Genomic DNA, 27,422 nt, shown 5'->3' with positions numbered 1-27,422 from the left:
CTAGAGAAAGTTGTCTATGGCACGATACAGCAACAAAAACTAACAAAACCCGTCGCATATTTATCAGCTTAGTGACAAATGACAGGGCTGGCACAACTGACTTTCCGTTGGTTAATTGCTATTAATTATGTCTATAGTACTGGACAGGATTTGATTTCTCGTACTACTGTTTTTAACGACAAACGTGATTCGTATAATTAGTTTATGTAAATACACAATCATAATAACACAATTTAAAATTTTACTAGATACGAAAGGAGACTATTAAATTCACAAAAGCGTTTGGCAATACTTGCACCCTAAATCACTTGGAAAAGAGTTTTTATTGAAGTCTAGCGTATACGAGCTACGAAAAAGCTCAACATAAGAATGTTTTCGATGTCATTATTCTGTTTTTTTTTCGTTTATAATGAAAAATCGGAGTCTAAAAAGTAGTAATTTTTTTTAAATGTTAGACAAGTTTTTTTAACCTAAAAAGTTTAGAAACCTTGTTCAAATTGAAATAAACATTTATTTATACATTCACCTAGTTTTGCAAAATAAAGTAAACTAAAGTTTTTTTTAGTAATGCAAAGCGTGTCTAAAGCGTAACAGAGATAAGTCCATATAACTCTTATTTTTTGTAACTGACCAAACAAATATTTCTTAATTAAATTTTTATTGCTATAATTTTTTCATCTACAACTTTTATTTTCGTTTATAAACCTAATCTCATTATGGATGTAAATTTGTACGTCATAATCACACGACTGTAACGACGCCATTACTATGCCTGTTTATGTAGTGATTTGTGATAATCATTCGTGAATGAGACCGGTTTACCTACGCTTTTTCTATGAATATATGCAATTATTGGTTTTGGAATATCATACCGATGTGGGGTATAAATACAAGTATGTCGTACCACAAACCAATGATTAGTTAAGGTAGGTATATACTTACATTTAATATCGGACTTCTGGATTTTAAATTAAATGTACTCATGAAATAATTGACCGAATGAAGCGGTACAAACAAGAGTAATTTGAAGTATATCCCTGAAATGTTTTAACGTTTTTCTTTGGCAACTGTAATTAGTGGCAGTAATAGTATGAAGTTAACAGCGAGCAAAAAAAAAGGAATAAATTTATTGAGATAATATTCAAATATTTTTCAATGTCCATTTGAAAAGACATAAATTAACCAAATGGCAAGCACCAAAATTGAAGTTTAAGCACTTTTAATTACGATATCAGCATTACAAAGAAAATCAATTAAAATATAACCTAAGTCGTCAGTTTATCGTTAAAACGGGTAAAAATAAAAAAGGCGGGAAATACATCTCACATTTGACAGGTTATAATTAGCGTCTTGCAACAAATCACCCGGCGACGTGGCATTTGATCGATGGCCGAGCTCGCTGAAGGACGTCTGTTGTAAATGATTATAGACCAACAATTATCTGTGTTGATTTTTTTATACAGTCAACTAGGTTCTGGCTGGTAAGTAACAAAGTGTTAAAACTTTAAATATTGTAGATTATGAGATAGTTGATTAAATTTAACTAAACATCTCAAATGTTATGGTTATAGATATAATGCCTATAGGTACCTAATTCGGAGCACAAAAATGAGGCAAAAAAGGCCACCGGAGGCCTTTGGTTGGGATAAATTCCGTCAGTGTTGTCATAATTAATGCAAAATGACTTTTCAAAAATCTACTTACGATTAGACGTCAAACTTGTCTGAAATATAACATCTATCTTGGATCTTGGGTGAATGTTACAAGATATCTCCAAAACGACTCAACATATCTCGATAAAATTTGACATAAGATGTAGAGCAGTCTGGAAGAACACAGACTACTAATAAAGTTTTTGGAACGAAGTTCCTTATCGCGCGTTGTGAAAGGGGGCTAGACGGAAAAAATTCTTACGAAAAGTTGTCACGATACTTTTTGCTATAGTAAGTATGTTAACGACGAATGAGCGCTACTTCACCATGGCAACGACGTGACAATATATAACGAAAATTCATAGAAATAAAATGTACTTCTTGTGAAGACTTAAGTTTTATATTCATAGAATAAACATTGGTTCCTTCACTAATTAATCGAAAGGAACTTCGTTCCAGCCGGGTGTCCCTTGACACCTCTCAAGTTTTTTTTTAATTCCACGCGGACGGAGTTGCGAGTGATATATTGTAGTTTATGTATATCTATGGTTGGGGTATTATATTATATTATATTGTATGAATGTATTTTATAGGTATCCAAAGAGATATCTTTATAACCCCAGCCAACGTTCTAAGTTGTTCATCTCCGCTGTAAAATAATTCATAGGACAGAGCTCAGTATTAAGTACATGTTTGTTAGGACACTGTCACATTTATACGCTACAAGTTTTTATAAACGTTCAGTAGTGTCATCGTAAATATTTTAAATGAAGGCAAACATGCTAGAGGTTGCAAGAAGCGATGTCACATGAAGATGTTTATGTGACAATTATATACGAACGAAATTTAAATTTACCACAAACTATGGTTAGGTTATCTCTGTTTTATTAAGGACTAGCTTTTACCCGCGACTCTGTCCGCGCGGAACAAAAAAAAAAACTGGGTAAAAATTATCCTATGTCCTATTCCTGGTTCTAAGCTACATGCCCACCAATTTTCAGTCAAATCGATTCAGCCGATCTTGAGTTATAAATGGTGTAACTAACACGACTTTCTTTTATATATATAGATAATATACAGATATTTTGGTCTCAGAAAGCAGACATAAGTTTTATTCGTCGATCGCTCATATTTTATTTGTAGCAAAGTAATTCAAGTCGATAAGTAAGGAATAATAATATATATACCATCTCCTTGAAATGGAATTTTTATTTTTGCTAAAACATAAGTGAGGGATTTTATTTTAGTACATAAATTTCCGTTCAAATTAAACTCTAATCGTTGGTTTCCGAGACCCTGTATAAAACATATCGTCATCGTTTTCAAGTTTTTTGACAAAACAGAGATAAGAATATGTTTCAGGCAATGATTTTGGTTTCAGAAAGCGACGATAAAAAACGTAAGTTTGACAACGTTTTAATATTAATTTGTTCTAAGTTTCGTCTATTTTCATTTTCAAAAGAATGATTGACGTGTCTAAATTAGAATAAAAATCGTATTAGTGAAGGGATACGATTGCATTTTATCGATAAATATTAAAATATTAATTAAAGCTAAGAATAAACATAAATTGAAAAGAGGACCATTTGATTAAAACTTTCTTATGAATATCAACACATTTTATATCAGTCGTAAATCGTTTTTGTAGTGACAGCTGTTGATATATCGATATCGACTGGGTTTATCGATTATTTTAATTATCGATTGAATGCAAAGACGATTTAAAATGCAACGAGTTGATGAGATAGAAACTTGGCACATATTTTTATTCGATTTATGTTTCGATTACAGTTCGATGTTGTTTGAATCGTTTAAGAATAAAAATAGTGCTGTACTCGTATATAAATTCGTATTATAGGGTGCTAAAGTATCCGTGAAGGCTTACAATATAAGGCGAGACATCTTATATTACAAGATACAAACTTAATGGGGGCTCGTGGTTAGCTGCGAGCTGAATTCCCAAGTTAATGCCAGGGCAAAACTACCAAAGAAGGAACTGGCTATTTAGATAGCTAAGCGTTTAACGTCTAAGCATCTAAGTCCATTTGAAATTCAATAGATTATATATTGCATACGGATATTTTGTGTCTTTATGATTTTTTTTTTTATAAGAGAAGGGGGCAAACGTACAGTGGGAACACCAAGGTGTTCATCGACGCCCATGGACATCTGCAATACCAGAGGAATCGCAGATGCGTTGCCGGCATTTGAGAAGGTGATACGCTCGCTTCTTGCAGGGCCCTAAGTCTTTTTGTCTAATTGTCTTGAGTGCGGCGTTTTGACAAGAAATTGCGAGCCACCATGAACTTTGGATGATACTGTACATTGGACACATTTTAATGGGTCGTTTATCGTACGCAGGTGCAGTCGCGACATTCGAATTGTTTGTTATTATTAAATTCTTTTGTGTTTAAAGCGAGTTTTTGTTTTGAAATGCTCACTTCTTAACAATGTTTATTTTTACAGTTGTTTTTATTTATTTTTGTAAATAGTAAGTATAAGTTGATGATAAAGTACATATCAAATTATTTTAAAGAATAAGATAAACAATTTGTGCTAAAGTCAAACGAAAAGGTTGGGTTTTATAAAACTACAAATATTTACTAATTAGGTATACATTAACTATGCAGTTTGTCGGCCTAAGTCCTCTTTCCTAAAGGGTGGGACCCTTTTCTTATTAGGAAAGGATGGGCAGGGGAAGTGGATTAGGCGGAAGACGCATATGGGGAAGGGGAAATATTCTCTTTCTGTGCATCCCCTTCTCCGTTAATTAAAGGCAGGCAACGCATCTGCAATTGCGAATGTCTATGGGCAGTTGCCGCTTCGCTATGTCGGCGAATTCTCGTGGCCGTTTACTCGTTTGCCACCTTTTGACATAAAATAAAAGTATGTTTTAAGTTTCAAATATTTAATTCAGCGGTGGTAAGAGCTCTACACCTAATTAAATGCAAATATTACACGGAACATAATGATTTAGACATTATTTTGCTGTTGTTCTTTGATGCAAACAGAGAAGACAGGGTAAAAAGTAGTCTCAGTATTAAGAAGATGAATAAATGTTTAAATATTTTGTTCAGAACTTGAATAATGCCGACATTCAGTTTATTTTTCTTCTATATACAGAACTGTAATATAATTGTCATATAAAAAATTTCAACATAAACTTTGTTCCAAATCAAAACATCTTTAACTAATAATATTTCACAAGTTTTTATTCATTGTATCCGCCAATTTTTACGTAACACTAACATGTCCAATGAAAATTGTGTAATAACCATCTTCCACAGCAATTGTTTTTTTTACAAAGTACGAGTTTTTTGGTATGTAGTATATTACGTACCTCGTCTGTTGCGTCCCGTTGCTGCGGCGCTGCGCGCAGTAGGCTGGCGAGGCGCGCTGCGTCGCCGCGCGCAGCTGCTTCCAGCACCGCGCAGCCTCCGCCCCCGCCCATGCGCCTTTACACCATCACTACAAACACACACAAATATATTGTAGATTACATGCAAAAGAAAAGACCAAAGGAGCACCTGTAAATAGTCATGGGTAACTTAAGTAAAATTGAAGACCTACAGATCAGTTCACGGTTCACATGTGTGAAGCAGATCAGTGAACCGGTTCGCAGCTTAGCTCAATATCTACCTGCGTTTCGAGCTGCGAACTGCGAGTCACCAGGCAGCTCGCGGTGAAATAGCGATGATCCGTTAGCTGCCAAATTAATTATTAAGATTGATACGGTTTAATTCTACGTGACCTGATATTTTGAACCGGTTCAGAGCTGATTTATGCACGTCTGTAAGTAACTAGTTGTTATTTTAGAAGGAGATAAAGCAAGGATACGATCTCTGTATGGACATCTGTGTTAGATTTAGTTCGGCACTTAATCCCCTTTCACAAAGTTAAGTCAAACTACATAAAGGTTAGATAATCGTGCATGGGAAAAGTGCAACAAAATATTCAATATAAACCTAATATAAACTATCAAACACTGTCGGTTGTAATAAATTGAAGGACGTTATAAACTTAACATTTGCCCTCGTATAAACAGCGCAGTCATGATGTTTTTGCAGAGCAGGCGGCCCCACCGTGTGAAAATATGTCGGTTACGCATCATTGCAACTTATAAATGGTACTATAGCGTGTAACGCATGTCAACTAAACGGTTACACGTAGTTTATGAGAGGCGTAGCTTACCATTATAGGTTTCAGTTACACAACTTGGCAAACCCTACTAAAGACAATATTTTGAATCAACATCTACATTGAATTAAATCTTACAAATATTGTAAATGCAAATGTTTAGATGGATAGATGATTGTTAAAAGGTATCTCTAAAACGGCGCCATAGATCTCGATTAAATTTGGTATAGATGTAGGACACAGCCTGGAAGAACACATTGGCGACAAATTAGGATTTTTTTATTTCGTCATTTCGGACGTCACGTCACGGGCGATAGCTTGTGTTAACTAAATGAAAAAAGTTCGAATTTTGAATTTCAAATTAAACAAATATACATTCAAAACAATTGAAGGTATTTTTTAATTTAACATTTTAATAAAAAAAAACAATTAAGTTTTAATGCTCTAATTATTATTGGCACAAAAGAAACGTTATTTAAAAAAAAGAAGATTAAGAAATTCGAAAAAACAAAAATACATTGTTTTGAAAATGTAAAACAAATTATTAGAAGAAATTTTTACAAGACCTTTGTCGACAAATTTATATCAAAATTTAAAAAGTAAGTATACTACGTAAGTACAATAATTCTCACCAATATTCAGCTATATTTTTTACACTAGCACTGGCCAAAAGTCGCCATACAACTCTTCAATATTACTGTAGCGTCCCGTACTTGTATAGGAATCACACGGGAGAGGGAGTGAGCACAATACATGAGCGACAGCGGAACTATTCAATTTGAATTAATTTAAAAAGCATCTCAAGTCGTTTTATGGTCAAATAAGCAGTTCCTTAGTGTAGATTTCTCTTACTTAATCTACATTAAGCGGCTCTTTTACTTGGTCATTAAAGAACTTTGAGTGCTGATGTAAGACATTTACTATTTTAATATTTTTATATTACAAGAATTTTTTTATTTAATGATACATAAATCTTTATAATCTATTATACATATATTTTAGACAAAAATAGATAGATAGAAGATAAAAATGGTCTTTAAAAAAACTACTTTTCGCTTCGCTTATGATTAAAGACTATATACGCAATAAGTCTTAACAATAACGTATTATCCATGCTTCAGTAGCCGGCCCTGCCCACAGGAGTATCCGCTAAGGCAAACGATTGGCAACTCAATGAGCCTTATGACCATATTCACAAACAATGCCCATACATTTTATAGACAGAAAGACGATAGTGTTTGTCTGAATTAGAGCAAAACACATTAATGACAGAAGAAACTGTCGCAACACTTTTAAAAATACGGTCCTCCCTTTTATTCTATTCGATAAAACAAAGATAGGTAACTATATTTTTATACAGATGTTTCAGAAATGGAAACCCTTTAATAGTAACATTGAAAGTCGGTAGTAACAAGACAAACTGAGACGTCAGAGGAGTAACTTGTAACGATTTACATCATCCAAAACAAAACCCGTTCCAATTAAATGCGCGAGTCCGGACACGAGACCGGAGACTGGTCTAACGAGACCAGGTAAATGCAATCATAATCTACCAATCAGATAGCGCTGTTAAGATGTACTTATTTGTTATTTTTTATCATTTGTAAGTGTAAATTTAATGCACGCTAATTCGTTCTTCACTCGTAAGTAGATATGAAGTTGTAGTGCCAGTTCTATTTGATAGATGATTGAGATGATTGACTTTACTCGATTACAGAATATATCGTAGACTATAAATATAAATTATAGTATTATTTATAACGAACTAGCGACCCGCCCCGGCTTCGCACGGGTGCAATGCAAAATATACCTACTACAGAATAAATGCACAATTTATTTAAGGTACTTAAATGGATAAGGATTAATGCTGTATTGTTTAAAATCACTTCGTAAAAGAATAAAAATGGTTATGCTGGGTTATGCCTAAGAGATAGACATATACCATCGCGGACTTTTTTGTTGAACTTTTTAAGGTGAACAATACTGTAGTACATTATTTTGGTCTATCTCGAAGGGTTCAGCCAGCGTTTGCAATATAAGCGCAAAAAAACGTGCTTATTTACGACATCACATTAGAAAACTTTAAATTTATCAGTGTTTCTCTACTATATTATGCATTTATTATACATACAAACCTTCCTTAAGAATCACTCTATCTATTAAAAAAAACCGCGTCAAAATCCGTTGCGTAGTTTTAAAGATCTAAGCATACATACGGACATACAGCGAAAGCGACTTTGTTTTATACTGATGATGATGTGAATATAAGCGAGTAGATGTCGCGCGGACGGAGTTGCGGGCAACAGCTAGTAGCCTATGTGTTCTAGACTATGTTCTATATTTATGCCAAGTTTCAGCGATAGCCATGCAGCCGTTTTGGAGGTACCTTCTAACAAACATCTATCCATCTAAACTTTCGCATTTATAATATTAGTTAGAAGTAAGTGTATGTTTGTAGCAAATTTTTCGGTAAAGTTAACTTGAATATACTAAGGTGTTTAAATGTTCGACGGCTACAATATCTTAAAATGTATGTTTCTACATCCTGAAATATCACTACTGCTGACTTATAAAGTAAAAATAAAACTATTTTAAATCGCTGTAGACTCAAAACAGTGAATGGATAATAACTCGATAAATGATTTTATAAAATAAAAGTTATAATATCATGTGGTCGATATAAAAAATATACCGCTGTTATAAAACAATATGTTCATGTTGAAAAACCTCATTAAAATTCCGTGAGCGACGCACGCGGAAGACATGAAGGTATGGATGTGATTCTCTCAAAGAATGCAAGTAAAAACAATGCAAGCTATTTAAATATAGATTGACTGTACACAGTGTTTGGATAGAGGGAACCACATACGAGTGAATTAAAAATACAACTATGGCTTTGCAGTTAACAAACTTAGATTTCATCTCGAGTAAGTTTAATTTCAGTTAAATCAGTTTCTTATGTTGTCTTCTTACTTCCATGTGGAAGTTTTTTTTTTCGTCGAATTTCAAATTTCGAATTTCGTCATGATAGGCTGACTAGAATCCCCTTTATTAAAGAACGATAGTTTATAATTAAAAAAAAACCTGTGAGCCGTCATGGGACGCCTGGCAGATGTGAAACATCGTCTGTGTACAAGTAATATGCATAAAATATTAAATAAATAAATGAATGAATGAATGAATGAATTAATTCATTAATTAATTAATGAGTGAATGAATGAATGAATGAGTGAATGAATGAATGATTGAATGAATGAATGAATGAATGAATGAGTGTATAAATGAATGGTCGAATGAATGAATGAATGAATTAATTAATTATTTAATGAATGAATGAATGAATGAATGAATAATAATAGTAATAAATAATATTAAGTATTATTAAAATAAAATATATATATGTATACCTCAGTATAGCTTGGCGACCCGTCGCCACGGCAAGCGTCGCCACGCCAACAATTCGGTTTACAAGTGATCCTATAGATGTTTCACATCAAAAACTACGACGTTATTGTGTAACAAACATTTTAATATAAATGAAGGACCCAATTAAATTATATATTTTTGTGTCTAACATAGTTGTGTAATGTATCCAAGGTCCGTTACCGATGTATAACGCATCAATCGTCAAGGTTTGTGCGTGTTATACGGCAATGTAAATCAGTATGCAAACATCGCGGCATGTGTATCACTGATCGAGGGTATCGAATGTGTCGGCCTTGTTAATTCGTGCGCGAAATACGTGGGAATTTGTTGTGAGAATTTTACATTGTTCTCACAAAATAGTATTGATATTGGAACAATTGTGTTTTTCTTTTAAAATTGTAGGAAAAAAGAAAAGGTGTTGTTTTTTAAATGATTTGTCATACTAAATTGATTAAGAGAGTCCTGTAACATGTGGTCGCTTTAGTAACAAACAGAACACTTTAATTCTATAGATTATGAGCTGTAACATAGTATATTTGAAAAGAGTATTGAAAATGTAATACATATTTTCAAAGCAAGCGTCTTGATTAAAAAAAATTAAGAGACGAGAAGAGAAAAAAATGACAGTTTTCAGACTCTATTAGACTCTTGTATGCATTTCTATGATTTAAGTATGTTCCTTAACTAGTAAGATACTAATATTATAAATGCGAATGTTTGGATGGATGTATGTTTGTTTGAAGGTATCTCCGGAACGTCTCAATGGATCTTGATGACATTTGGCACATATGTAGTATTACGTTTTTTTTAATGCCGAGCGGATAGAGTCGTGGGCGACAGCTAGTTTTTAAATAAATAATAAATGATTGGAAAGACTTGTTTCATTATACATGTGATATCATCATTACTTAAGGCTTTATTATCAAGAAAACATATCTAGACCAGTTTGCTAAGCGTTTTAATGTTCCTGCGAGCCATAAAATGCCATAAGGTGCTGATCGAGCGGTTGCAAAAACGTCCGTCGCAGTGCTCTTGTAGTTATTCCCGCAATGTGCCTTGTGGACTATGGTGACCATGAGAAAAAATAATTTGTAGGACATCACAAGAACTTGTAGCGATGAAAATCATCACTGAGTTATAATTTTTTGTTTACAAATTTAAAATTTTATGTATAATTATTTTAATTAAGTTGGAACTTGACGTTTAAGAATCTTTAACCTCAAATATTGAACCTTGAAATATTGATCCTATTATAAATATTATGTGTTCAAATTTTATTAAACAGTCAAATATCTAGTAAACATTATTTATGTGTCTGGTGATTTAAAAGGAATATAAAACTTAACTATGTCTATTTTTTGTATTTTAAAATTTTGTCCTAAAAAACTTTCCTTTATGGTGATTCGTTGGGGGCCAACATCGGTCACAGACGTCCAGGGGGGCCGACATCCCTCCCAATATGGCGACGATTCTCTGCATCTACGCGACTTTCATACATTCCCATACGATTTATTTCTAAACTCTACCATAATGTTTTCCTCTTTTAACGGACGTACTTAAGACGAAATGTTTTCACAAGATATAAGATTGGATAATACCACAGATTATAATTAATTTAAATGACGTTCGATGTATTTTTTATATTGAATAGTTTTACACTTAAACACGAAAAAAATAATAAAATTATTCCAGACTTTATTTAAATAAATGACTAAATTCGATTTTCAATTGTTATTTACTGATGAAATAAAAGTCAGATTTTTTTTAAAAAACGTAATTTAAAAGATTAAAAATAAGCTGTTTTAAAAGCAATTTTAGTAATTATATATTCGCATACATTTACAGAAACAAATAACTTAATGAAAGTAAACCGCGGACCGCCAGATGCCGGAAGCCCGCAAGGCCTTTGCAAATAAAACATGACCTTAAAATATTAGATTATTGTATATAGTATAAAAATTTAAGTAGATATTGGATAAAAGATAACAAATAATATGTTTATTTTACATATATGTATGTATTTTGAATGTATTTTCTTTTTCCTCACGGTTTTTATCACCATACCTTATCGTTTTCACTGCATAAACATAAAAAAACATATTATCGTCTCGGGAATTCCTGGAGAATTATAGATCATCATTGTCAGCCCAATGTAAGTCCCCATTGACGGTCTCAGAGCCTACCCTAAGTGATTACGCCATAGTCACCATTAGGCCATTGAATTTCGTCGCATATGTGCAGGTTGTATCACGATGTTTTCTTTCACTGTAAGTACGTCGAATAAATGTACATATTCAATTCGAAAACCACATTGCTACATGATGGATTCGAAACCAGGATCTGCAGATTCATCAAGTGCTTAACCCTTGAGCCACCGAAACTACAACATTGTGGATGGTTTCGTATATAAAATTTCTGTTTTAACATAAATTGTAAATAAAAAATACATAATAACAATGTAATTTTTTATATAATCGAATTATAAATTAATTTTTTTTCGCGTGAGCAATTTATTGTATAAAATGACAAAAAGCAGTCTCCTTTTTTTTAACTTTATAAAGAAGCAATAAAAATAGATACGAGATACGTGAATGCTAATTTATGTCTCAATACAATGTGTTAGCCAATTAAATTTCCCGTTTTATCTATATCTAGTTTTAATATCATGTATTTTATATTTAAAGAAGATGATTTTTTATTAGACAACAATTCTCTGTGTGTTTGGGCTTTTCTATTTTCTTTTATTTTTCATGAGTAAGTTTGTAAGCTACTAAAATTATTTCTAGTATTTTAGGCGCAATAACATAGAATGTAATTTGTGTTATTTAAATTAAATTTATACAAACTTACTCGTATTGTTATCAATTATTTTCAATCATCACTTCATATAAAGCCTTTTTCGACGTCGTGCTTACAAAAAAGGTTCTTTTTGTCACGATTTCAGAAAAAAATGTCTTTTATGAAGGCTGATAATCTCTATCGATGGAAATCTGAACAAAGTAATTAAACGGTTCGGGCATGTGCCTGTATTAAGCGACATGCCGACGAACAGACGGACAAAAAAAAGGTCATTGAACGTCGGCGCATGAATCGTATTCGAGGAATTAATTGAGACTCATTTGGCGGTCGCGGATTCGATGCCGTTTATACATCGTTACTTCTTTGTTTGTTTTTAAATTTCGAACTAAACGATACAATGTAGTTAATCAATGTAATCCAGTTGATTAATATGTTGAATTATTAATTGGTCTAACTTTTATATGATTGAATGAAAAATGAAATGAACACTTTTGTTTTGTGACGAAATTTTAATTAGAAATATGTTCTCTTAACACCTCTATTAAGATATAAAAAGATGGATCTGTTTTTTAAAAGTAATTTATCATAATATTAAATATTCATCAATTCTAAAGCATTTCGTATTTCTATAAATTATATCGTGTCTCTTATTTGTGTTCGATATCGAAAATAATTTAGAATGTCTCTTTATTTGCACATAAAGTGGTTTAAAAAAATTTCATCGTATTCTAAACCTTAATACGAGCACTATAAAGATAAAAATCGTAAATTACAATACTAAGTCCAAAAGCAGGTCGGTATTAGTGTTTGTAGTATTAGTTTGATAAGAAATTTTGAACCGTTTACCGACGGAATAAGAGTTATATTACAATTAAAATGATTTCATAGTACACTGATGCATATATTAAGCGATGTTATATGTTTTATATCCAACTGCGACATTTTCATGTCTTTATACCGGTATTTAAATGAAGTTGTTCGTCTAATCGTTGGTTTCTGAAAGCAAAGTCATTATCTTTAACAAAACAGAGATTACAATATGTTTTAAACTATGATTTTGGTCTAAGAAATACACGGTTAGAGAATTTAAAGTATTACCCTCACTTAATAATAACATAAACTTTTTTTAAAGCACAAACCGTCCCTAGTGTCTTCACATCAACGAAAGTTTTATCAGAATTTTCCTATTATTTAGGAAAGCATTTTAAAACATGAACATAAATGTCAAGATTTTAGTTTTAATTCAATTAATTATTCATTAATCAAATTATAACGAGAAATGTTTGTAAACTCCTTAGTTATGTAAAATAAGTTTTAAAAGTAAATTTATCTGCTAAACATGTACATATATGTATTTTTATCTGTGGTATCTTTGAATACCTTTTATAAATAATATATAGTACGTATGCAATGTTTCTTAAGATATATTATTATAATATTTATTGATGCTTGAAGGCGTAAGCTTTCGCAGGCGGACGCGTTGATGTCTTTCCTAAGATAAAATCAACATCGTAAAATATTCGAATAACTTGATCGTATTTATGACGGTATATAACAAATTTATTGTTATTTCTGAACAGTTATTACTTTTGTCTTTATTTGTATATTTACTATCGTATACTTTTATAGTATATTAACTAAATTAATGGCAAGTCTGTTTGTTTTTAAATTTGATGTAAAGCCAAATGATTTTCCTACGACATACTTTTTTAAATATTTCGCTAGTGCAGACGAAGTCAGGGTTATCAGCTAGTTATATTTATACGAATCAAACAGTTTGTCCTTGAGGTACCAAGATAAAAAAAAAAGTTAAATTTGTATTATTTACATTTTACATTGAAGTGTGTTATCTAAGTAAGTTAAGGCCTAAGGTCTTTGTTTTTGTAATCTATTTCCTTATTAATATTTAATTATCTTTATACTATATGTACTTTATACAACAGCAATGATGCTAAATAATTTTAGTTATTCGTTTTTAACAATTTCTTGGGCACGTTAAAGAGATACGAACTTCCTAAGAAATACCATACAAAAATCGTTAAACTCTACATACATATAGGCCTTTCCAACGTCTTTCACAAAGTCACTTTTAAATATTTTACAGCAATTTCTTATGTCAGTTAATATTTTACGCATCCAGATATTGAATATACAATGCAACGTAATTCTTTAATTATAGCTAAGGCCATGACGTTGCGTGTTACATAAACTACGCATTAAATTAAAAGTTTATGATTGATTTATAAGTGACAAGACATTTATATTATTTGGACACACTTTACATTTATATTTATGAGTCTTAAAAACTTTGTTAAAAAAACTTTTTTCCTTATTCACAAAACAGAAAACCGAAAAGCTCACCTCCAATTCATCCAATAAGAGTCGCTGTGACACAAACAATCCGAAAAGCGCACTTCACTTTGTAACACCAAACATTGCACATTACACACACTTATATTTGAACACAATTTAAAGTGAACACTTATATACACTTTTAAATCATTCGATACACTTGAAGAAAATCACAAAAAACACAGTTAACGTCAGGCTTAAACGAGAGTTTCTCTACAACTGACGCTAGACGTTTCCGGACTAAGTTTGCACCTTGATGTTCCATCTCACTCGCACTTAGCGGTTACCTGCGAAGGAAAGAATGATTTTAATAACAAAAGCTTTAACAGTGAAAATGTTAACGATAATTTGATTGTACGTATGTATAACTTAAATGCTCTCATTTAATAAGTATACCGACTACTCTATACCCTAATATAAACGTTTATTCGATTACTTTTTTGTAATATTAGTAACAATATTGAACACTAGCAGTTGCCTGCGACTTCGTCCTCGCGAAAATAAACAAATCTATATATATAAAAGAAAGTCGTGTTAGTTACACTATTTATAACTCAAGAACGACTGAATCGATTTGACTGAAAATTGTTGGTCAGGTAGCTTAGAACCAGGAAACGGACATAGGATAATTTTTACCCCGTTTTCTATTTTTTATTCCGCGCGGACGGAGTCTCGGGTAAAAGCTAGTTAATAATAAATATACCCTATGTCACTCAGAGATAGGGTAGCTTCAGAAAAAAAAAATTTCCTTGCCTTTTTAAATATTAACTAGCTGTCTCCCGCGACTCCGTCCGTGCGCAGTTAAAAACAAATTAATAAGGTTATGAAAAATAGATAGTAGCCGATTCTCGGACCTACTGAATACGCATATAAAATTTGGTAAAAACCGGTATAGCCGTTCCGGAGGAGTACGGTAACTAACATTGTGACATGGAAATTTTATATATTAGATATTAGGTCTATATCTGTACAATACCTAATGAAATCTATAACTGAAGGATCACAGGAGACATTTTGATGTCAAATACTTTTAATTTATTAAAATTTGATTGTAGAATTCTGACATACTTGTAAATTACTCTTGTAATTGTCTTCGATATTAATATAACTAGGCGTATTAAATTTAATAAGTGCATTACGAGGTCTGTGCAATACCAACTGCGCGATTTAATTCAGACCCCCAAAATGTCAATCATAAAGCAGCTTGTGCAGATGTTTTACCACATGTTTAACGTACTATTCATTTATTGAATTCTCTTATATATTTTTCTCAGATCTTGTTCGTTGTCAGCGTCTAATATCCGTTAATATATGAATAAGCTTTGTAATAAAACAATACGGGTACACTTCCCGACCGGCGACGGGGGGTCGGTGGCGGCGTGTGGGATATAAAAGACCCCGCGCGGCGAACCGGCATGCATGCATTGGATAATGAGCCTGCGAATGTGACGGTACAGTTCCGTTCAAAATTGCCTTTTTTGAAACCATAAGTATTTTACTGTCTTAAAATTTAAGAAGGTTCTCAATTACGGTTGTGTTGAGGGTACTGAATGAACTTTCCTCTTATCCTATACTCTTATGCAAATATGAATGTACATTAAGCTATGTAATTAAATTATATTCTTCTAGTTGTTCTATTTGTTATTTATAGTTGTGTACTTAGGTTGAGTGTAGGCTATTCGTGTAACAGCCAACCTCGCTGCGAACTCTCCCACTTTTAAATTCCATAACACATTTCCATAACGTCTTTTGTACGTGACTGTACCGTATTCAATAGATCATTCGCTACGAACGTGCCGTTGTCGCGTCGCTGACGTTGCGGGGGGTGCACGGGGCGTGCGGAACCGCGAGGGCGTGACCCAAACAAAACAAGCGGACAATTCGTGCTCGAGTGCTTGATGTTCAATGAATGGCGTGATTTAATTGAAATTAAACAATTAGGTAGCATTCTGCGACTACGTGACTTAATAGACTTAAATATAAAATGTCGGTATTAAGAATAGTACATACTGCCGTACTCAGAGACATTAAGTGGTCGCCTTTGGGTAGATTTCGTACGAGAAATCTGCAGTAATCTTTATTAGTCTCTAAAGTAGGCCCCCTCCAGTGGCAGATAGTGTGTTCGTTAATATCATAGCTTAGGAAAGTTAAAATTACTGAAGAAATACTTGATAAAATAAAAATAAAATAAAATAAAAACTTAATAAAAATATAAATTTACTTTCCAACCATACAATGTATTAGAAAATATGTGCTAAGTATGGGAATGTAGGGAAAAAAACGGGAATCTGATTGAAGTGTCCTTAGGCAGAGATTCAAGTTAAGTAGCCTGCAGTCAATTACGTCGATCGAATAAAGTTATTACATTATTATCAAATAGCGTGGAACGACGTCTAACGTTGGCAACTAGTTATTTTGTAATCTTCAGCTATGTAATAATCACACGCATTACGAGCTTATATAAAAATATCAGTTTACGTTTTACATTACAGTATGTCGGCGTATCCGCCAAAGTCAAATGACTGCTTGACTTTTTCAGCCAAGCGAAGCGTCACTGTCGATGGTTGTGAGGGCGGCCATTGAACAGTGTTGTTCGAGACGGCGCCCGCGCACCACGCTTGCGACGAATCGCTTAGCATCTAATTAACAATTAAAATCTAGCGCTTAATTAAGTTGGTGTCGCATTGGTTAGACACTACAGTGTTCGTTCCACTGTGTATTTTTGGTTACCTAACCCTTATTAAACAACTGCGATTGCAACAAGGACTCGTGATCTGTTCACGCCCACCTGCCGACATACCCGCTTTTATACTCGCACAATATGATTTCTGATGAAGGCCCTCCTGCCCCTTCATCAGAAGTGGGATAAGCCTTTCAGCCCACTATCTGCTTTCCAAATTACTTCATAAGAGGGTGAAAAAAACAAACGGCTGTTAATCGAATCTCTTGCGTTTTTAATTAAAATTTGCTCGGGATGCGTAACCGGTTTAGATCGCGTAGCAGGTCGGAAGGTACTCCACCTCTGCAAACAAACGAGTCTCGCAAGAGGAGGCGTTGTGCCGGTCGTAATAGGGATACGTCTACGTCTAGTGATAGTGATAGTGAACGATCTTCGGTGCATAGTCGAAAACGTTATCCGAGTCAGAGCCATTTATGTTGGATGACTTGTCCTGGATGCCTTGCAGATTGTGGTAAGACGAATATTGTCGTCCGAGTCAGAGCCATTTATGTTAGATGACTTGTTCTGGATGCCTTGCAGATTGTGGTAAGACGAATATTGTCGTCCGAGTCAGAGCCATTTATGTTAGATGACTTGTTCTGGATGCCTTGCAGATTGTGGTAAGACGAATATTGTCGTCCGAGTCAGAGCCATTTATGTTAGATGACTTGTTCTGGATGCCTTGCAGATTGTGGTAAGACGAATATTGTCGTCCGAGTCAGAGCCATTTATGTTGGATGACTTGTTCTGGATGCCTTGCAGATTGTGGTAAGACGAATATTGTCGTCCGAGTCAGAGCCCTTTATGTTGGCTGACTTGTTCTGGATGCCTTGCAGATTGTGTTAAGACGAATATTTTCGTCCGAATCACATCCACCAAAGGATTGACCTGTCCAATAGTACCGATTGTGAACAGTTAACCTACATGCTGTTGAGTGACAAGGCGGTGTCATCTGACTTAATTGTTACGAGACGCTCGCCTTAAGTCTTAAGTGTCATATGAGGATTGTAATGAGTAGTCCGTCAGGATGCCGAACGGAATAGGTACAACTGCAGTTCATTGTTTCAGAGAATCGCCCGAGGACGGTCGAATGTCAGTCCGGCCGTGTCGGCGTATCCGCCAAAGTCAAATGACTGCTTGACTTTTTCAGCCAAGCGAAGCGTCACTGTCGATGGTTGTGAGGGCGGCCATTGAACAGTGTTGTTCGAGACGGCGCCCGCGCACCACGCTTGCGACGAATCGCTTAGCATCTAATTAACAATTAAAATCTAGCGCTTAATTAAGTTGGTGTCGCATTGGTTAGACACTACAGTGTTCGTTCCACTGTGTATTTTTGGTTACCTAACCCTTATTAAACAACTGCGATTGCAACAAGGACTCGTGATCTGTTCACGCCCACCTGCCGACATACCCGCTTTTATACTCGCACAATATGATTTCTGATGAAGGCCCTCCTGCCCCTTCAAGTATATAAAGTATATTATTTACATTACATTATTTCATCATCATCAGCTCATTATACGTTGGGGACGTATAATGAGCTGAGGGGCTCGGAACCTACCCCAAGTTAGGGGTGACTAGGCCATAGTCAACCACGCTGGCCAAGTGCGGGTTGGTTGACTTCACACATATCATTGAATTTCTTCTCAGATATGTGCAGGTTGCATCACGATGTTTTCCTTCACTGTAAGAACGTCGGATAAATGTACATATGTAAATCGAAAATCGAAAAACACATTGGTTCATGGCGGGATTCGAACCCTGGACCTGCAGATTGCAAGTCAAGTGCTTAACCCCTAAGCCACCGACGCTCTACTTACATTATTTATACGGTAATAAATAATTACATATTGTTTTTTTCCCTTAGAGAGAGAGAGAGAGAGAGAGAGAGAGAGAGAGAGAGAGAGAGAGAGAGATTTAATTTAGAATTATTTAAGAATGTATTCTTTATACGATATCTTAACGTTAAAAAATGTTTACATAATTTGATTTTTTTAAAGTACTCAAAAACGCGATTGAGAAATAAATTTATAACGCCATCTACCGATCAGATAAATGAACAATTTATCAGATTTAGAAAATCACGAGCGTGAATTCGATAACAGGTATAATCTCGCACTTAATCAATAACAGGGATAATCGATGGCGACAGGTATTTACGCCGGTGGCTGACCGTCTCAGGTTACGTTCTCACCGCCGAAGCACGACCACCAAGCACGCAGGTAGCTGTTGAGCCAGCAAGGTCTGTGGTTGAATGACTCGGACCCACTGAATGAATGACTGCGAATCACTGACCGAGTGTAATCGAACTGGTTGGATTAGTATTGTATGACAGTGAGAGTCGACATGGTGGTAATTTATTATTTATTTATTTTTTATTTACTTGGCGATTGAAATATAAAACTTGACGGCGTATCCGCCAAAGTCAAACGTCAGGTTGACTTTTAGCTGTCAAAAGTCAGCCTAGCGAAGCGTCATGTCGATGGTTGTGAGGGCGGCCATCTTTACACAGTCTTGTTCGAGACGGCGCCCGCGCACCACGCTTGCGACGAATCGCTTAGCATCTAATTAACAATTAAAATCTAGCGCTTAATTAAGTTGATGTCGCGTTGGTTAGACACTACAGTGTTCATTCCACTGTGTATTTTTGGTTACTTAACCCTTATTAAACAACTGCGATTGCAACAAGGACTCGTAATCTGTTCACGCCCACCTGCCGACATACCCGCTTTTATACTCGCACAATATGATTTCTGATGAAGGCCCTCCTGCCCCTTCATCAGAAGTGGGATAGGACCTTTTGTGTAAGTTTTAGTTACCCCTAAACATGAGAGACATGTTTAAAGATGTTGAGCGACTCCATGGAATTACTTTTGGTTGAAGAATTGTGAGTAAGTAGCAACTGAACTTGAAACGACGCTCCTGTCATGTAAGTCTCCTTAATAAGCAGGAAAAGAGAAAGCATGTTGATGACTATCAGACGATGACCATAACATAGGAAACATGGTGAGCTCAATCCATTTTATACCTATAACTACTTATCAGGAAATCATAGCCTTAAAGTACAAATGAATATCTTTAACCAATTTGTAAAGATACAGGTCACAGTTTAATGTACATGTGTAATGAGTATAGTCACCTAATGATGATGATTTAGTTTGTGTTTAAAATAAATATCTTTTGCTGGTATTTAATCCAGGTTACACATTAATACCTCTGGCACTTTCTCACTCAACCAAAACTGCTGCATAATGTTTTCAAGTTTTTCAGTATTACAAATAGCAAAATTTGACACTAAACTTTCATTTTTACTTGATGAGTTATTAGAGATAGTGTCTCCCACAACATATCCAAAGGTGTATTTTGTAAGACAGGACCATTATACAATTAATATTACCATTCTAAAGTATGTTAAAATATACATCAGCTCCTAAAAGTAATGAAAGCTCATCAGGTACATTGAAATTATTATCAAAAAAAAAATACATTCTTTGGTAATTTGTACTGCTTTATATCAATCTGTTGTTAAGGCAACTGTGTGGTTATAGAATAAACTACATTACATTTAATGTGCAGTTGCACACCTTGCACTGGTGAATAAATATCAAGATTTACATAATTATTTATGTTGTTACACTTGTTGCCAATACCCATAATATTGGTGACTTGATAAAAGGGTTGCAGGTATAACCTTGCCATTATTATGACTATCAAGATGCTTCCAAGAAATATGTTTACCTTTAACCTAATGTTTCTGTTTCTTTATCATTTGATAATTTTAGTTGATATTGAAAAGCATGTTTACCAGGCCAGTAGATTTAACACAAATGTAAAATCGAATAACTCCATTACGATGTCAGAACAATAATGTTGAATATTTGTATGTTCAAAATGTTAGACAAGAATTCAAAGTTCAAAGGTCAAATCTTGACACGTGTTGGATAATTCAAGACATGGGGCGGCAGTGTCGCGAACGCACGCGAATTAGTTCGGTAAGAAACTAAGTATTTGAACTAGCAACGTTCTTCTCCTGTCAACATTAGAATATTTTCATTATGGAGGGTAATGTTTTATTCACTTTGGCTGAATATTACAAAACAAGGCAGACAGAGATTGCGATTCAGCAGTTGGTAAGCGATTATACAATTTTTGTTAATATTGTGAGTACAGTTTATATGCGATGTTACTGTGTCATTTGTGTATCACTGCGGTGAGTTGTTTGTTGATATTTAACAGAGAAATTCAGACCGTGTGGATAGGGATGGCTATAAGTGATGGTGGAGGCTATTCGCGGGGTTCAAAACCCTTACTTCAGCATGTTCATTTTACATAATAATCGACGGTGTACGTAGGTACCTCGATTAAGTGACGGGTGCAGCCAATCAGCAGCAGCAGCAAATCGGATGCAGAAAAATTTGCTATATAGTCAGACAAAAAATGTTGTCCGAGTCAGTATCAGATTGACTTGTCTCTGTGCTTTTGTTTTATACGACGAAAATTGTCGTCCAAGTCAGAGCCATTTATGTTGGATGACTTGTTCTGGATACCTTGCAGATTGTGGTAAGACGAATATTGTCGTCCGAGTCAGAGCCATTTATGTTGGATGACTTGTTCTGGATGCCTTGCAGATTGTGGTAAGACGAATATTGTCGTCCGAGTCAGAGCCATTTATGTTGGATGACTTGTTCTGGATACCTTGCAGATTGTGGCAAGACGAATATTGTCGTCCGAGTCAGAGCCATTTATGTTGGCTGACTTGTTCTGGATGCCTTGCAGATTGTGTTAAGACGAATATTGTCGTCCGGGTCACATCCACCAAAGGATTGACCTGTCCAGTAGTACCGATTGTGAACAGTTAACCTACATGCTGTTTAGTGACAAGGCAGTGTCATCTGACTTAATTGTTACGAGACGCCCGCCTTCAGTCTTAAGTATCATAGCGCATTTTGATGATTGTAATGAGTCGTCCGTCAGGATGCCGAACGGAATAGGTACAACTGCAGTTCATTGTTTCAGAGAATCGCCCGAGGACGGTCGAATGTCAGTCCGGCCGTGACGGCGTATCCGCCAAAGTCAAACGTCAGGTTGACTTTTAGCTGTCAAAAGTCAGCCTAGCGAAGCGTCATGTCGATGGTTGTGAGGGCGGCCATCTTTACACAGTCTTGTTCGAGACGGCGCCCGCGCACCACGCTTGCGACGAATCGCTTAGCATCTAATTAACAATTAAAATCTAGCGCTTAATTAAGTTGATGTCGCGTTGGTTAGACACTACAGTGTTCATTCCACTGTGTATTTTTGGTTACTTAACCCTTATTAAACAACTGCGATTGCAACAAGGACTCGTAATCTGTTCACGCCCACCTGCCGACATACCCGCTTTTATACTCGCACAATATGATTTCTGATGAAGGCCCTCCTGCCCCTTCAAACTAAAAGTTATAAAGTTAATGTTTGACATTAAATCAAGACTAACATTAAATTTTATACAACTTTAAAATTGAATGATGTTTCGATGTTCAATCGAATCAAATTAGTGAAAGGTAGAGGAAGAACAAAGAAAGTATGCACGGATTATTTGAAAAAAGATATGCGTAAGAAGGGAAGGAATTTAGATATGACGGCTGATACGAAAAAGGGAAGACTTCAAAGTAGGTTAACAATAAAATATGTATTTATTAATATTATAATTAATAATATTAGAGGAAAAATTTCTGTTCTTTACGCTCCCTTGTTTATTCTATATCTTTCTTCGGCCTTTGAACACGCTCCTTTTTTATATTAAAAGGCGATGTTGTTGTTCATGCGTTCTGACATGGAGATCGTATAAGTTAATGGATACGATTAATATCAGATTAAAACACCCGCGGCCTAATGTTATGCTCGTTGGAGCATTATTTCTTTTATTTTGTAACATATCCCATCATGTGTGTCGGCCGCTCTGCTTGTTTCGTAGAGTTATGTTTTTTTTTTATCTACAGATGTGAGTTAAATTTGACGTATTATATATTTTCCATGAGTGTTATGAGTATTTCGGGATTGTAAGTTGCCAGTTTTTAATTTTACTCTTCGCCATTTTTACTAGTCGTTTCTCTGGTTTGTTATTTAGAGATTAATGGGTAATAATAGCTATTAAAAAATAACAAGACTTATTCCTTTGTTTCAAAAATAATAACATAAATAAGTTTCCATTTTAATAAATTAAAACCTCACTTCGAAAGTATATAACACTAGTGCATATTTATAGAACAAACTACAAATTATTCAAACTATAGAAGCCATCAATTGCAGTCAACATTCTCAAAGTATACGTGTGCAAACATTTCTACGTTTCTGTGAGAGTGCCTGCGGCTGGAGGAATAACTGCTTGTACTGTTTTGTTTCATGACAAGCGTTTTCACTGTGTCTGCACTTATCATTCAAATATCACCATCTCTCTCATTCTCTTTGGATTAAGTGAAACAACAGTATGTTTTAATAAATTATTTCGACATTTGAAGTTATGGTTATAGAGACGCTATATAAAAATTTGTAATTTAACATTGTTTATCTATTTAATAGAGTCTCTGTCTCTATATTACCTCATAGAGTAGTAATAGTAATTCTTAATTAAAAACGACTATCTCTATGACACTCAGGGGATTAATACAAATCGAATGACATCGCACTCAACAAAATCGGCTCAGTCGTTTAGGCTGTAGAAGGTTACAACATCATCATCAGCTCACTATACGTCCCCACTGAGAGAATCGGAGCCTACGCTAAGTTAAGGGTAGGCCGTAGTCAACCACGCTGGCCAAGTGCGGGTTGGTTGACTTCACACATATCTTTGAATTTCTTCGCAGATATGCGCAGGTTGCATCACGATGTTTTCCTTCACCGTAAGAACGTCGGATAGATGTATACATATGTTCGAACCCAGGACCTGCAGATTAGTCAAGTGCTTAACCCCTGACCCACCGATGCTCAACACAACACATTATTTTATATTAGACTAGCTTTTGCCCGCGACTCCGTCCGCGCGGAATAAAAAAATAGAAAACGGGGTAAAAATTATCCTATGTCCGTTTCCTGGTTCTAAGCTACCTGCCAACCAATTTTCAGTAAAATCGATTCAGCCGTTCTTGAGTTATAAATAGTGTAACTAACACGACTTTCTTTTATATGTATAAATTACAATAGACACACAAAACATACATAATGTAAGAAAAAATAACAAATTAAAAAAACAATGACTTTAAAGCAATATTTCAATGAACATTTAAACGCTGTGAATCTTAATAAATAAAACGTTATTTCACGCTTAATTATAAATTGCCGAAAAACAGACATACGTGTAGGTTTAAACTATTAAATAAATAAGAAAGCGTTAATAATTGTACAATTTTAATGCGAAACGAATCTCGCAGTTTTTGACCAAAAGTTTAATGTCGCTGATTTGAATAACTTTAATAGTGCTTTATTTGCTTTGTGAATTGTTGAATTTAAATGTTTAATACAATACAATACAATACAAATATCCTTTATTGTGCACTATCATGGAGTTACATAAAAAGAAAGTACAACAGGATTTTCACAAAAGGCGGTCTTATCGCTAAGCAGCGATCTCTGTCAGACAACCTTTGGGTAGAAATTAAGCTAAGTAAACCAAATCGGTAGGGTGCACATGAACAGTGATAAGAAATAAAAATAAAAACAATAGAAATATTAATAAGAGAAAATAAACTAATACAATATTTCAGCAATATATAGTCAAATTAGAGCTGCAGATAGTGATCTTTGACATGTTTTTTAAACGATTCAATACTTTTACTGCATCTAATAGAGAGAGGTAAGGAGTTCCATAGTTTCACAGCGTAAACCGTGAACGATTTTGAGTAGAAAGAAGAAGTGTGTGAAGGAGTAAGAAGAGAAAAGTTTGTACTAGAACGCAAGGTGTGGTCATGAGTGAGAAATGTAAACTTAAAACGTTCTTTCAAATAATGTGGAGCAAGTGGATTGAACAGTATATTATATAAAGTAGAAAGAATGTGAGCATTCCGGCGAAGACGGATTGGGAGCCACTTGAGCTTTACACGATATTCGGATATGTGGTCATATTTGCGTACCCCAAATATAAACCGTATACCAACATTTTGAAGGCGGTCAAGTTTATTTAATTGCTCCTCTGTGAGAATATTAAATAATCTAGTATCATAGAATTAAATAAATAAATCTTTTTTCTTGCGTGGGTAGTTGAATAGACAAGACTTAATTTTGTTTGCTCTTAAGTTTATTTAAAAATAAAAATACTTCCAACTTACATTTTTGTACAATTAGTATGTTAACTTACTTTGTGTAATTAGTACTACTTGCCCACAGTGTTTGTTTGTTGCACTAAACCTTTTCAATACAAAAGAAACATACAGTATGGACTACTCACAAGTGCAAAGTAATATGGACGACATGATTAAGATGTTTCATACTAAGATGGCAGAATTTCAAGCTGACCTCCAACAAGCCACCTCTCGTAAGCCACCTAACACTATTGCAGCACTCAATACAGAATTTCAAACTTTTAAATCCTTTGTTTGCGGTGCACTAAACATCCTACGAGCCGAGGTTGATGCACTGGCAAGAGGGCTGGACCGTGTGGAGACACGCTCGCGTCGCAAAATGCTCCTGATACACGGTGTTCCTGAGGCCAAGGATGAGAATGTTACAGATGTTGTTGCCGCATCTCTGTCCGCCAGGTGCAAGATGGCAGATATTACACCTGCCTGTATCCGCACCTGCCATCGGATGGGGAAGCCCAGGGATGATGCTAATCCTAAGCCCAGGCCCATCGTTATCAAATTTAAAGACGTTTCACTCCGTGACAGGATATGGAATGCCAAGAAGACACTGAAAGGAACTAAAATCACACTCTCCGAGTTCCTCACTAAACCTCGTCACAACGCCTTCATGGTGGCAAGAGATTACTTTGGCGTTTCATCCTGTTGGACCCGAGATGGCTGTATCCACATAAAAACTATTGATGGCTCCAGGCACAAAATCGAGTCTCTGGCTGAACTTCAGAAATTGCAGACAAGTCATCCCAGATCATAGGTGTAGATGGTCATCTGTGTCAATTAACCACCTTTCTCTCATTAGTAATTGTCTTTCTTCTTTAATACTTTTTGGTTGTGGGTCTCTCCTTCTTTCTTATTTTATTTAATTATACTTTGTTTACGTCTGGTTAATGTCAAAAATATGTCACTGTCACGTGAAATTTGACATTATCGTTGTGATCGTGACGTAGCAACCAAAGAGTATAATGTAGATATTGCACTGGTGACTGCCACAGAGCTTGGAATTATGTCCCTTTATATAATGGCTATTGCACTTCTATTTCCCTGTGTTTGAATACTTTTTTTTCTTAGCTTTGTATTCTTTTATTTTAAATGTTACTGTTAGATTTGTTGGTTTCTATAGAAACCTGTATTGTTTTTTTTTTTTTTTTAAATCTGTTTGTTTTTCGTGTCCTAGTATAGTTTGTTTATATCTTTTACTGTAATAATGTGCAACTCAAACTATGTGGGCGGGTAGAGTTTATTATTTTAATTTTATTAGTTTATTATTTTTTATTTTTTTATTAGTTGAATTATATTATATATATAAATATATCTGTTCATATTATTGATATTAAATAGTTTATTTATGCATATAAATATTAGCGATGACAATAATTCTGGTGATGATGCTGACTTCCGCTCGTTGACTCCCTCATCACACCATTCTAGTGATAGCTTCCATAGTCTTTCACTTCCTCTTGAGGTTTCTGTTGAGGCAGCGTTTGCTTCGTTTCCCAGAAATTTCAATGTTGTTCATATAAATGCCCAGAGTGTTCCAGCACATTACTCTGATCTTCTTGCCACCTTTTCTAACAACCGAAATGTCCAAGCCATACTTATATCTGAATCCTTCTTTAAGCCCTGTCTCCCTTCAAGTTCCTACTCATTGCCTGGTTTCGTTCTCATTCGTAATGACAGAACAGGCAAGGGCGGAGGTGGCGTAGCTATTTATCTCAGAAGCCACCTTCCCTACAATATCCTCGATAAATCTCCCTCTGACTACTCCGAATCCTCCGAACACCTTTTGATTGAAGTCTTATTTGGTCATCTAAAATTGCTCCTTGGTGTATTCTATTGTCCTTCTCTCCATATTGATTATTTCCATAAGTTAGAAGTCTTATTAGAAAAATATGTCACCACCGTAGATCATACAATCATTATGGGGGATTTTAACACCTGTCTAGTAAACAATGACAAACTACATCGGATCCGGGCCTCGAAACTCTATTCCGTAGCAAAATCCTTAAA

The 27,422-nt window shown here is 34.8% G+C and overlaps 2 protein-coding genes across 2 annotated transcripts in view; one reads left to right on the top strand and one right to left on the bottom strand.

Moving 5' to 3' along the window:
* LOC106713250 overlaps window positions 1-14,618 on the bottom strand; it is a 28,160-nt gene extending 13,542 nt beyond the window's left edge. Inside the window, exons 1-2 of the mRNA XM_045681397.1 lie at window positions 14,376-14,618; window positions 4,993-5,120 (exon numbers count right to left, since the gene is read on the bottom strand). Of these exons, the coding sequence (XP_045537353.1) occupies window positions 4,993-5,103 (111 nt within the window). The 5' untranslated portion in view covers window positions 5,104-5,120; window positions 14,376-14,618. The remainder of the gene's footprint in view (window positions 1-4,992; window positions 5,121-14,375) is intronic.
* A 10,693-nt stretch (window positions 14,619-25,311) lies between these two features.
* On the top strand, window positions 25,312-26,667 carry LOC106709483. The gene has a single exon (XM_045681398.1). It carries the CDS (start codon window positions 25,492-25,494, stop codon window positions 26,167-26,169), a length of 678 nt encoding a protein of 225 aa, XP_045537354.1. The 5' UTR covers window positions 25,312-25,491; the 3' UTR covers window positions 26,170-26,667.
* Window positions 26,668-27,422: the final 755 nt, after the last annotated feature.

The sequence above is a fragment of the Papilio machaon genome, chromosome 15, assembly GCF_912999745.1.
Source record: "Papilio machaon chromosome 15, ilPapMach1.1, whole genome shotgun sequence".
In the NCBI taxonomy this organism is placed as follows: domain Eukaryota; kingdom Metazoa; phylum Arthropoda; class Insecta; order Lepidoptera; family Papilionidae; genus Papilio; species Papilio machaon.
The sequence above is the reverse complement of the archived record's forward strand: the minus strand, read 5'-3'. Positions and strand labels throughout refer to the sequence as shown.